The 13709-nt window shown below is 42.2% G+C and overlaps 1 protein-coding gene across 1 annotated transcript; it reads left to right on the top strand.

The window, feature by feature from the left end:
• Positions 1 to 6433: 6433 nt before the first annotated feature.
• TSHB (thyroid stimulating hormone subunit beta) lies at positions 6434 to 8354 on the top strand (the record flags this gene model as incomplete). The annotated part of the gene is made up of 2 exons (XM_079546416.1): positions 6434 to 6595; positions 8112 to 8354. The coding sequence occupies 2 exons, from the start codon at positions 6434 to 6436 to the stop codon at positions 8352 to 8354; spliced, it is 405 nt and encodes a 134-aa protein (XP_079402542.1).
• Positions 8355 to 13709: the final 5355 nt, after the last annotated feature.

The following is a 13709-nucleotide window of genomic DNA, read 5'->3' as shown; positions in this document are numbered from 1 at the left end:
AAAAAAAAAAAAAAAAAAAGAGCAGTGCCCTAACATTATTTGATTAGGACAACTCAGTATTCTCTGAGCATTAGTGCTTTGTTGCATTTTTCTGCCATATTCAATGTTTAATACATGAATTTCCTTGATTCAGACAGTCCTTATATAACTACAGTCTGCAGAGCATTTTCAGTGTTTTATTCATGTTATAGAAAGTCTGGAGACATTTTAATATTGAAATGAGAATAGTTCAAAGAAAACTGTTGCAAAAAAATTCTGTTACTAGAAATGCTGGCTTTAAAGAAATTCAGTCTTGTTCTTCTAAATTTACTCTCTCTTTCTTAATACACAATTCACAAAGCTATATTATTTAGTAAATGAAATGCTGAAGCTGCTAATGTGCAGCATTTTTACCCAAAGTTGTCTTACATTTTCTTCTTGTTGAGTGTTTTGTTGCCAGTGGCTACTTCCTCCTATGTTAGAATAGTTTTGAAACTTCCATAATTCTATTTTCAATAGAATTATGAAGGTTTAAGATCTCTGTGTCATTAGGAACAAAATACATACACACAGTTTAAGACTGTAACCAGTGTTAAGATGTCATTAAATTGTTGACCTCGAAGTGTGGGACCGTATGTTGATCCTTCATTTATCAGGGCACAGATACAAATCACAGGGCAGCTTTCCTAAGAACTAACAGCTTCTGCTAGGTAAGCATAAAATTACATCTATTTCTCCATGAATCCCTAATTAATCTTGGTTTCACAACTATTAAAAACAACAACAAAAAAAACAACGTGCTTCAGAGCCTAAGAATAACAAGACATCTTAAAAATATTAACAGAAATTCCTGGATCGGGCAGCAAAACTTGTATTTCATTCTTTCTGTGCAGCTGAAAGTGCAGAGAGCACAAAAGAGGAGGCAGAAAATCCAAGCAAATCTTACAGAACTTGCAGTTTCAAGACTCGCTCCATTTGACAACTGAACTTCTACACCAAAAGCAGCAAAGAAAATTTATAAAGATATTAAAGGACTCTAACAACAACAACACAGTGCAAATCACAGTATTAATGGTCATCCCTGACTTCCTAGAGCCTTTTCTGTTCCTATCTATCAAAGTATTTGATTTCATTAAGAGGAGAGAGAAACATAAACCTGTGCTCACACTGAGCAGATACAACATTTTTATCCGAAAAAAGAAGTGTTCCTGCATAGCATCAAGTCTCCATACAAAGATTCGGATTCCCCACTGCTGCCTCTTGGATTGCCAGTCAGATCAGAACTGCACCACAACCATGAGAAACTGACAGCTGTCTGGGTTGTTTTTTAGTTTTGTCCTGCATGCAGACATTGTTTATCTCAGAATAATAGGAACTGACATATCTGGTGCTCCCCAGTGAAACATAACCAGTCTATCACACAAACCACAACAACTAACAGGACTATGAAGCATTTTAAGACTGTAAGAGGAAATTGTTGTTGTACCACATGCAAAGAAAAGAGGTGCCCTTTTAATCTGTGCTTGACAGGAAATGCTGCAGCTAATCCTAGGAGAGAAAGAAAAGAACGGTCATCTGTGAATCTACTAATTTAAAAGATAAGAGCTACATTTCCAGCGAGCACAGAGAGACTGGCAATAGACAGATGAGCTCTGAAAATTCAACAGCCACATGTTTAAATGCAAAACCTGATGGAAAAAAAACAATGGCAGCATATTAAGGGGGCCTGCAATAGGATGGGGTTGGAAAGAGTACCTCTACCAAAATACTAATCTGTTAGAAATCTAATAGGTTTTGTCTGCTTCTGTTTATTTGCAGTTAGCATAGCTTCTGAGTTTGCTGCCTGGAAGGATGGACGTGTTTCAGTTTTAATGTCCACAGTACTGTATGCCTGCCTGCCGTGGAATTAAGACTGGCTCATTCTGCTCTATACTGTAACCACCCATGTGTTGTACTACTGACAGGACCAGGAATGATTTATGGTAACTGATCTACACTGTTCTTACTTTGACTTTAGGCATTGGTCAGTGATAGAGGATCCTGTTACGTTTTGACACACCCTGTGCTGAGCTTCTCTGGCTCATTGCAGACATCCCGAGGACACAGACCCAAGAACTTTATGCTCCTTAATTCCATTTACAGAGACCACTTCCAACACCTCTTACAGAAATCAGCATACTGGCTTTCACTTAATGAAAGTGTAAAATAAGGGATGTGACTGAATAGAATGGTTTAGTTAAGAGAAAGGTTAAAGATAAATAATTTAAAGCATAAGTGGCTGTTCCAGAAAACAGCTACAAAGCTGATGGCTGTTGAACTTTGCATCTCTGAATAGTCTGCAGGTCAGCAAGGGGGCAACCAAAGAAATGGATCCATAAGCATCAGATACTGAACTGTGAATTTTACCAACCTGTAGGAAAGCAGCTTTGCACACTCACAGGTTGTCACACAGTACTTCGTTGTGCTGCCATGTTGTCCTGCTGTTCCCAGAAAGTTCTGGGTTCTCACCCCCAGCAAATGTTTGAGAGGTCAGCGGTGGAAGAAAGAAGTCTGGTCACATCAGGACAACCTGGGAAAAGTTCTTCTACCAGCTTTGCAGTTTGTGTAAATTACTGAAGAAACAGGAACACAACTGCAGTGATACCCAGTGCCTTCTGACATGTGGGCAGGGCAAGGGATGCCTCACAACAGGCACAAGGAAAGAGGCTCTCTGTACCAGTATTATATGATGCTAACGTGAGTACAAGGAGCAGAAGTCCCATTAGTCTGAAGGTCGACTCAGACCAATCTACTGCACTTCCAAAAGGAATTTCCATTCTTAATACTTGTCCAGATATCTCTGTAAGGCATGGGTGAGAAAAGCCAAGGCTCCTGAGCTCTATGGAGATTATGATGCAGTGCTGGGTAAAAAAAAAGTTACAGTGAATAAACACTACAGAAATTGTGGAGAACTGCCAGCGTTCAGCACACTGCCCAACAGCTCTCACTTCTATGACAGCAGGGCTCTGCACAGATGGAACTCAGGACCTCACATCTACGTAGTTACCTTAACAACCACATTTGTAATCGCCTCCAAAAACAAAATCAGGTTTGTGTGACATGACCTATTTTATGTAACACCATCTCAACTGGCATTAATTATGCTCTCATCCTCTAATTTTCATTGCTCAAATCCTGTATCGACTTTCTGCTCTCTAACCCGATAGCCTGACATCCATCCCTGCTCAATCTCCTCCAGCCTTACCTGGGTCAGCACCCGCCCTTTAAATACTGCCACCATTCTCGTCTGCTCCTCAATGTGTTGAGGTTCCCTCAGCATTTCAGGTCTTGTGAAAACCAGCATTACCCAGCAAAGGATTATTAGCTTGGAGATGACGGTCTTAAATCTTTACTCCTTTCACAGCGTACCTCACAGCTGGTGCTGTACATGTGTATGTTGCTTTGGCAGCCACAAGCAGTTCCTGATGACTGCACTCACATCAGCAGCTTGTCTCCACCTGGCAATGTCCCTTGGCATTACAGCTGGCCTTTGTCCTGACAGATGTTTATCTTCTGGCTTCCAGCTTTCTGTAACAGTTTCCTACATTTTCCCCAATTCAATTGCTGATAGTTGTTTGTTTTCCCCTTTTCCTCATTGTTATCATTTCTACTGCTCTATCATCTTTCTTATCTTCACCAAGATATACTTGCAAACATTTCTTCTTTTTTTTTTTTTTTTCTTTTCTTGGCTATCCAAGTTTGCAGAGGAGAATATGTCACGAAATATTCTTACAGCAAATTCAGAACCCTTTTTTCCCCAATCTGAATCCCCCTCCCAGTCAATTACACTCATTTTTCTTGAGCTGGAAGAGCTGGCAATTCAGAGCAGTAAGGGATATATGCCTTCATGCTCTTTTCCATCTACCATCCTCTTTCGACATGCAAAATAGTTAGCATACGTTGAAGGCACTTTAAACCTGGATGTGTGGTTCTTTCTGTACACAAAACAGCTCCATATTCCAAAATCAAGGTGAAATCTTTTCCTTTGATTGCAGTTTTATACAACCAAACCCACACAAATACATCACACACCTATGCATGACACACATATCACTGCACGTGTTCGTATGTTTGTACTGCATATACAACCTGTACTACATTTAAAACAGCTCAGAAAGATACAAAGCTAAATAACATATAAGAGGAGCAGCAAAATCTTCTGTTGCCAGGTCTAGCTGGACAGATGGCACTGAGTCTACAAACAATACCATGTTCATGTCTACAAGCTTCTTAATTCCTAAGGATCAATGGTAGAAATTAGCCCAAAATTAAAGACTCCATCAAAACAGCAAATATTTGGCTAATCCTAAATGAACAAGAACTTCATTACATTACACACAAAATCCCACAGAAATTAGCTTAGAACACAAAGTCGCGTGCAGCAGTCTGAAACCACTGGTAAAGGAGAAAACGCCATTCAGGAATTGGGCAGATGCTCGTTAGGACTGACTGGCTCACTCCTCCAACAGCCCAGCACAACACGCTGTTCAACTTTCTCATGTTCCTTACGGCCACATAAGACAACAATGTGGTTGACCTGCCTAAGGCACGCATGAAAGCCAAGTCCAGCTGGCAGGGAGGTGACCCATGGGGCTGGTGGGCGTCAGAGCTGCAGTGAGGGCACAGCGAGAAGGTTGGCCAGACACGGACGAACCAGCAGGTTACAGTGGCTCTGTGCTAAATCAGTGCAAGACTTGCATACTAACTCAACCCCCTCCTCACTTTGCTCCTCTCTGGTATTTCTCAAAGCCCCAACCAGGAATGTTCCCTCCCCCCCATCAGTGGATATTTTAGTTTCAATGACATTGGTACAACATTTTGCTTCTCACCATGCGACAAAAAGCAGCATCTCAAAACGAAACCAATTGATCCTCAGTATTTCAGCGAATTGTTTCCACTTCAGTGCTTGCTCAATAATTTGCCTGTGTGGCTTTTTATTGTTGCTTTTTTTTCGGTGGGTTTTTTGTTGCCTTTTTTTTTTTTTTAAGTAAATAAGTGAAACTTTACCTATCCACGCTATAAAGCAATCAATTGCTTGGATTTGAGATTTATTTTATGCATACAGCATTGCATCCCTCATTTGTGCCTGCCAGGTAGTGAACATACTGAATGAACCAGATTTTCCAAAAAACGTAAGAGTAGAATTAGTCAGGTGTGATTCTGGATGGCTCCATTTCCATGCTAGCCTGGCTGCAATCACAATGCTGTCCTATGCAGCAAATTAATCAATAGCAACCTTTTAAAAGCAGTGGTTAGTTTAAAAGCCCAGGAGAAAGATTGACTGTTAACATAATTAGATTTCCAGCTCCAATTTCCAGGTTAGGATATTATGGACACGTTTGTTCCTATCACATTTGCTTTGTGGTTTAGTATGAATTTTCAATAGATGGCTCTGCGATAAGAAAGCAGCAATTCAGATGCAATTATATAAACAGGAAGATAAGCCTGGAATTAGCCTGGAGTGTATAAAGCACACAAGAGTTGGTGCTAGATCACCGCCTCTCCCAGCTCAAGGCAGAATCAGACTCCTGAAATAGGGAAGAATTCAGCTGACAAGAGGTTGGTCTTCCCAGACTTGTACGACTGCAGCCACAGGGTAAACTGGATCGTGTAACAAATGGCTTTTGTTATAGGAAAACGACGGCTGGAAGAGACTAGAGGGTGATTCCAGATATCTGTAGACTCTGTCATGTAGAATTTGTAGTTCCAAAGAGAGAGAGAGAAGATCCTGAAACTGTCCTGGAGCCAAGCAAAGCTTTGTTTCTGGGATTCCTGAGCAGGCCTGGGAAATGGGAACAGAGGGATTAAGTGTGGATTCATCGATGTGAACTCTTTGCTGGTGTTCTCTGTTGTAATTTGCTTGCATCTATTATTTAATTCTTGCCCATGCTCCAATTTCATCGTGCTTTTAAGCCAGCTTGAACGTAAAAATTACAGGGGTATGTCTGATATGCACAACTATTTCTTATTCTACCTTGAACATTTGATAAGATGCCTTCTTTAGAAAAATATTTTAGATTAAGGAGATTATCTTAACAGCTTTGGTTAATTCTAGAGCTCACAGCCTCTGATGTGTCACAGTTTCAAATCTTTTATCAGGAAAGGATAGGAAAACCTACTACTATTCCTCTGCAACAGTGTTTTATCACCGGTTATGAAAAGTTCTATGTCACACGGTTCAGTGGGAAAAAGGTGAATATGGCACATGCTGTGTTCGAGTTATTTGTCCTCTGTCTGTCCAGTGGTTACAATTATTTCAATTACATTTCCAGGATTAGAAAGAATTTGTGAAGCAGTGGCTGAAAAAGTTGAGATTACTTCTTCTATGTGACTGTCAGAACTGTTCTCGTCAAATTCTACGGAAAGGACAGGAAGACTTAATTAAGATTTCTGTTTTTTCCCCCTCCTGTCTAGCATGAGTCCCTTCTTCATGATGTCTCTCCTCTTTGGCCTGACCTTTGGTCAAACAGCATCACTTTGTGCTCCTTCAGAGTACACAATCCACGTGGAGAAACGGGAGTGCGCCTATTGCCTGGCCATCAACACCACCATCTGCGCCGGATTCTGCATGACACGGGTACAGGATGTTCCTCTCTTTTAGGTGGTTTCCACAACAGCCATCAAGAAAAGAAGTTCCTATTCTTGCTGGAGAGCTATGTAAAGTTTGTTCAGGCTAATTATGTCCGTCATAGAAAAATCATTATTATCATGGTTTCTATTTAACTTACCGGGAAAGCAGGGGTGAGAAAAGCCAAGGCTCCTGAGCTCTATGGAGATTATGATGCAGTGCTGGGTAAAAAAAAGTTACAGTGAATAAACACTACAGAAATTGTGGAGAACTGCCAGCGTTCAGCACACTGCCCAACAGCTCTCACTTCTATGACAGCAGGGCTCTGCACAGATGGAACTCAGGACCTCACATCTACGTAGTTACCTTAACAACCACATTTGTAATCGCCTCCAAAAACAAAATCAGGTTTGTGTGACACGACCTATTTTATGTAACACCATCTCAACTGGCATTAATTATGCTCTCATCCTCTAATTTTCATTGCTCAAATCCTGTATCGACTTTCTGCTCTCTAACCCGATAGCCTGACATCCATCCCTGCTCAATCTCCTCCAGCCTTACCTGGGTCAGCACCCGCCCTTTAAATACTGCCACCATTCTCGTCTGCTCCTCAATGTGTTGAGGTTCCCTCAGCATTTCAGGTCTTGTGAAAATCAGCATTACCCAGCAAAGGATTATTAGCTTGGAGATGACGGTCTTAAATCTTTACTCCTTTCACAACGTACCTCACAGCTGGTGCTGTACATGTGTATGTTGCTTTGGCAGCCACAAGCAGTTCCTGATGACTGCACTCACATCAGCAGCTTGTCTCCACCTGGCAATGTCCCTTGGCATTACAGCTGGCCTTTGTCCTGACAGATGTTTATCTTCTGGCTTCCAGCTTTCTGTAACAGTTTCCTACATTTTCCCCAATTCAATTGCTGATAGTTGTTTGTTTTCCCCTTTCTTCCCCCATCAATATTACTTTTACTATGGAGGTTGTACCAGTAGCATAACAACAAACTTTTTGCTGCTGTTGCTGCAGAGCTTCTGCAGTTTGTGGGGTCAGGGCGGCTCAGGTGACAAATGAATTACAATTTGTCACCCTCAGCTAATGCAAATTACTTGAGTAATTGAGCCAATCTGTCAGGTGCTAAAGACAATGAAGCCCTGCTGTGATGGCCAGCTGTGGAGAGCACTGCACACGTGGGCATGCCAAGAACTATGAGCTTTGCTATTCAACACTGCATTTTAACTTCCACCCTGGTCAGCAGGCTGCGAATATGTAATGCAAAATGCTGAGAGCACTTAGAGACAGGCAGGGGGTTATTTAAAACCAGAAAAACCACAGTGAGCATTACTGCAGGTAGAGAGCTCCCTTCATATGGGGATTCAAAGAAACAGATCTGAAGTACACAAAATTTCAGAGCTAGTGTAAGCATAAAGAGGCTTTGCTTTCTGCACATTTGAGAGCATGTCAAGGGAAGACATTTGACATTCGTGTATGCTTCAGTGAAACAACACATTTCTCTTTTCTTTGTAGGACAGCAATGGCAAGAAGCTGCTACTCAAAAGTGCTCTGTCCCAAAACGTGTGCACATATAAAGAGATGTTGTATCAAACAGCACTGATTCCGGGCTGTCCTCATCACACCATCCCTTACTATTCTTACCCTGTGGCCATAAGCTGCAAGTGTGGTAAATGTAACACTGACTACAGTGACTGTGTTCACGAGAAGGTTAGGACAAACTACTGCACTAAGCCACAGAAGCTCTGTAACATGTGAGCTTCCAACAGAACACGGCAGAAATGTACCTCTCTGCTCAGAACCAAGATAAATAAAACAATATTTCATAACAGGTTTGCAAACTGGTGTGCACAACGTTTTATTCTGAAGAGGGATCACTGGAGTTACTGTAATGAACTGGATATTCCGACACGCAGAAGCAGAACCATGGGACTGAAGGTTCTTATTTAGTGCTCAACTATAATTTACTTTAGGGAAGAAGAAAGAACTGTGTATGTATGGGCCTTTGCTCATGATCTCCAGGTACTGCTTGAACAAAATTATTGATATATTATATCTTAGAACTAGACTCTGCGTGCTCTCGGTGTTAAACATTTCAACTAGATTGACACAGCCCTGCAGCCCTTATAGCAGCAACTGCGTTTCTACACGTATGTAACACTGGATGTTTTGAGGACCCTGTCTGCACTGCGCAGCAGCTAGGACTAAGCATGTGCAGCTGCATACAGTTCTACTTCATCCCTAGCATCGCTCAGGGCTGTGCTCATCAGCATCACCAGGCATAGCTATTCAGCTCTTTGCTCGAGCAGAGTAAGCTCCTCTTACCTGTGCTGTTAGACTGAAAAGCCTTGCTACTCTGTTCTCTGGAAGAGCAGTGGTCAGTGAAGCTCAGAAAGCAGCTCTCTTTCCCCACACAGGTCAGCCAGCCCCTGCAGCGTGCTGGGGGGGCTGAGTCCCATCACACGTGCTGAACACGCACAGGAATATGAAAATAAATGTAACACAATAAATGTTTCCTCTTCTTTAGAGCTGGTGACTCAGTGGCAAGCTATGGTCACACTACACCAACCACTGAGCACGAGAGCCAGTTTCCACCTGCTTCAACTGACTCTAATGCAAACATACAGAATCCATTGGCAGTTGCAGCTTTTCCCCTCGTTCCTATCACCTACAACAGGACTGGTGAAAACAGTTTGACCTGCATCTGCTCAAGCAAGTGTGACATCTGCTGATCCAAGAGCAGTCGGTAGGTCAGCAGGGCTGCAGTGAAGACATGAATACAGCCAGCAGAAAATAAGTAAAACCTTCCATGCTTCCACGAGTGAGGAACAAGGTCACCATTCAGCACGTCTTTGCAGAAGCAGCCAAGAGAACAAATCTACTGTATACACAAACGATGTGGTAAGAATATTTTTTATCAGCAAGGAATTATAAGAATGACTTCAGAATTGCAGCTCCGTGCAGCAGTGAGAGCTTCCAAGCCCCATTAAATACAACATTGTAATATGTTAAATCACTGTTGAAAGCTTTATTTTATTGCTGCTTCCCAACCATTTGTTTTGGCTTGTAGAGGGGGTTATCTCAGTAGAGCTCTCTTAATTATTCAGCAATTGCAAATGTGTAATTATGAAAAAGATTTTTCTCTTCTAAAAGGGAGCATTAAATGGTACAGATTTCTCTGTTGATATCATCTACATCTGCAGACACACATATGCTCTCTCAGCTATCCAGGTAAACACTCGCTTTATTTTGGCAAGTAACAAATCCAGAACATCCCTACAGCCAGAAAGGTGGAAACAAACTTGTTATGCTCAGCTTGAATCCTCATCCATACTCAGCAATTGCCATTGTGCCCATTGAGAATTAACCTGCTGATAACCCTCAGAGCACTGTGCGCTCAGCACAGATCTTATTCATTTTTTCCTGTTTATTTTTGCTTCCAGCAACACCAGAAGAGGGTTAAAAAAAAGCCCTACAAAACAACACAATTAAATTACATATTATTATAGTTTTGTCTTTCTTAGAATTAACCGAAAGTTTCAGTTTTGTTTGCAGGAGGGGGCAAGTTGCATAGATCTGCTATACATGTCTTGCCCTTTTAAAATCATCTGCATTCCTGCATACAGTATTTATTCTTAGGAATAAAGAGTAACTATTCCTAGGAAAGGCTTTGTTGTGTTGGTAAGTGCCAATCAGTTCTTAAAACCACGTGTCAGCCTTCCCAAGAGCAGCTTATGGTACCAACCCAGAGTTAATGCAGAGATAAGCAGAGAACTACTATGATGAGTTCATTTCAGGGGTTGGCAGTTACAGCAGCCAAAGATAACAAGACAAGCAGCCAGAAAAATCAGTATGGCCCAAGTGTAGGAGCACAGCGTGCAAACACAACAAAGCAGATGCCCACACCTGCCCAGGTACATACAAGGCAACTGCTGGACCAAGAGAGGACAGGCAGCAAGTCACAAAACACTGCTTGGGAGTGAGAATGCCTGATACCTCCCAAACCCCAGAACAACCATTAAAAACATGGGGAAAGAAGATGCAAGAGAGCTTTGGGCCATCAAGTCCTGAACAAGTTTTCTGAGCTGGCTCTGCTGTTCAGTAACACTTAGCAGGAGGAAAAACAAGGAACTGTACCTCCTTACAGCAGTAAGTGACACAGCAAAGTTATTGCTATGATCCCTCATGGCTGCATCTGAGGGACGTGCCTTCAGTCTAACAGCATGCATGCAAAAACATTAACCTAGTTGTATGGTTAAAGCCTATGAGAATGCACAGAGAGAAAAACAGCTAGACTCACAGAATGGTTTGTGTTGGATGATTCCTTTCACACTAAAAAGAAAAATCCCAACAAAATTAAGGCATTTGAGTGAGTCTTACTGCACCATTTTAAACACCCCTTCATGTGTTCTCAAAGCACTTTTTCCCCTTTTGGCCTTTCAGCAGCGTGTTTTCAAGTTGAAGACCCTCGGGTCCACAACAACCCTTCCTCCAGGCAAGAATTCCTTCAGGTCAGGTGTTTGGGTGACTGTGCTGCACCCTATGGCTCCTTTCCACATAACCAAGCAATAGAAATGCAGACAGACCTACGATGTTGAGAAGAGGCAAGGATCTGAGATCCAGCCAGGAATTCACAGCAGAGCATGGGAGCACACAGGAGGGCACCAGGACAGCCTCTGAGAGTCTTGTATTGCTGGTTATTTTTATTAGAACATTGTTTCAAATTCAAGACAATAAAACCAACACATTTCCACTTTAGTACACATTAAACCAAAGGAAAGCAAAAGCTGCCTTCAGCAACAGAATAAGCATTGCTCCATTTCCTTTTCGTTTCCCACAGAGAGCTGTGACAGAGATAACACTGCTACAGACAGTGCAAAGACAAAGATCCCAGTTCTGCCCCAAATCAGAATTTGTGCTGTAGAAAAATACGTCACCTTGGAAGCAGTTTGTGCTGTGGAGAACCAACAGTGACCAGAGAAGTGAGATTGGTGAGCTCTGTTATGTGGGTGTCCTACAAACAGCACCTGATGCTGTTGATCAGCCTCTGAAGGCTGTAAGAGCATTTGGAGGCTTAAGATAACCCGACTTCCTTCTCAATACACATGAAATATGTCTTGCTATAAAACTATCACTTTTGGTATAACAGTGAAATACGAATCCTCACTGTAGGGATATTAAAGGGCTGTGCTTCATCAGCTCCTGCTCAGTCTCTGCAAAATAGGCTGCAGTTAGTTTGCAGTATGTGAAGCTCCCACTGGCGGCTGTTACTCAGGAAAACCAGACAAGGGAATGACAAATAATGATCTTCAAGGAAACAAAAATCAACTATTTACACGTTTATACTTGAGAACAAGATGGTTGACTGAATAGGAAGAAGATGTGCGCCGTGCCTTCAGAGTTATCCCCAGAAAGATTTGGTCTGTTGCTACTTTCCTGACTAGATGGGCACTTCTGCTGACTTCTGAGGCAGTCAGTACCAATCTGGAGCAGAAGTTGGTTAATTAAATCCTGACATGCAGCTTTGAAGTGTACCTGAGGAAGCTCCAGTACTGATTTGGATTTAGTTCTCTCTGAAAAGCTTTCTTACTGTGGATACACAATGCAGTTACTTAGAAATGTCTCTGTACTGCCAGTAAGGAACAGAGGTCCTGCACCATTAAGCACTGAAACAAGGGCAGAGCTCACTGGTCTGTGATGCAGTACCTCTCTGCAAATGGGGACCTGGAGTTCAGCCTGGAAACTGCTCACCTTTTGCTGAGCATGCAGCTGTTATCACAGTTCATGTTTAGTGCAATTTTTAATGCTATTTTATGCAAAATAGCTGCTGATAGGCTCTTGGTGACACCACACAAATTCACCATTCACAGTAGGCCAATGCCATATTACACAGAAAGAAGCACTGAACTCACCCAGCTGGTGAAGGGGCTCTCTGGCCATACAGCACTCCTCAGGAAGCAGCCTAGGTCCAAGGATGCTCTCCCTTCAGTGGCTGCCCCTTAAATGAGCCCAGGGTGGCTCTGCATTGGGTGCAGCCCTTCTGGGCACATGGGAGAGCACAGGTGCAAACAATGTGCTCCTTAGACCAACAGCACCCCTTCACCAGGTGCTCAGTCACCAGCTCAAGCCCCGACCCAAGGGTTCCCCTACAAGTGCACAGCTGCATCAACATGACTGCACAGTGACAGCCTGTGGGTGAACAATTTGGAAAGTGACATCCATGTAAAAGACAGCAAGATGAGTCAATTAAGTGGGAAACATGGAACAGCAGCACCATTTCCAATATTGGAATAACAGAAAACTGATAGAAATTGGAGTTTCTGTTGGAAATGAGAGAAAAACATCAGGAGGGATGTATGTGACACAAACACGTGCACTGGACTGCAGGCACTACCTGAAGTGCCATCATGTTTCAGTGAGATAATTGACTTGCAAATGCCAAGTCTCATTAGGCATCACGGACCATTCTGCTGAGACATTTAACTGAACTCTGTTAGACCTATTCTCTTAAAAAAGAACAACTGCATAAGAACTCTGAGCTGGTAATAATTAAAGGGGCACTGCTAGCAGAAAGTTATTCTTTGAGATGCTAAATTAACTGGACTAAGCAAAAATTTCAGAGATTCTGAGCCCTTGCTGTAATTTATTTGCTCTTTCTGGGAACAAACTTTCTCCCTTCTAGGCTGCTTTAGAAGGAACACTCTCATAAATAAGTATGAAGAATATAAAAATAACAATATAGAAACAAATAACGCAAAGGCAAGCCCTGAGGTATTTCAAGAACAGTATTTTTTTATACTTGACATGCAATCTACAAATCCCAGTAAGAAAATTTACTTTGTGGCTCTGCTCTTCTGTTTTTTTCTTTCTTTTTCTTTTTTAGAAAAGAAGCCCCATCTTTCTTTTCTGCCTTACACCTGCAGGAAGGGGTGGGAGGCTGAGGTAGGAGCCCTCAGGAAGCTGTGATAGTCACAGAAGCAAAACCAGAGGATATTAAAGTGCTGTGTGTTTTTCCCTGACCATTTTTTCCTCCTCCATTGGATTCTACACACCAGGCTCTACAGGGTATCTGACAAAGCTGCTGCTTTTCTTACTATAGGTTCTACTCCTGCA

Source organism: Tetrao urogallus (genome assembly GCF_951394365.1).
Source record: "Tetrao urogallus genome assembly, chromosome: 24".
Taxonomy (NCBI): Eukaryota; Metazoa; Chordata; class Aves; order Galliformes; family Phasianidae; genus Tetrao; species Tetrao urogallus.
The sequence above is the reverse complement of the archived record's forward strand: the minus strand, read 5'-3'. Positions and strand labels throughout refer to the sequence as shown.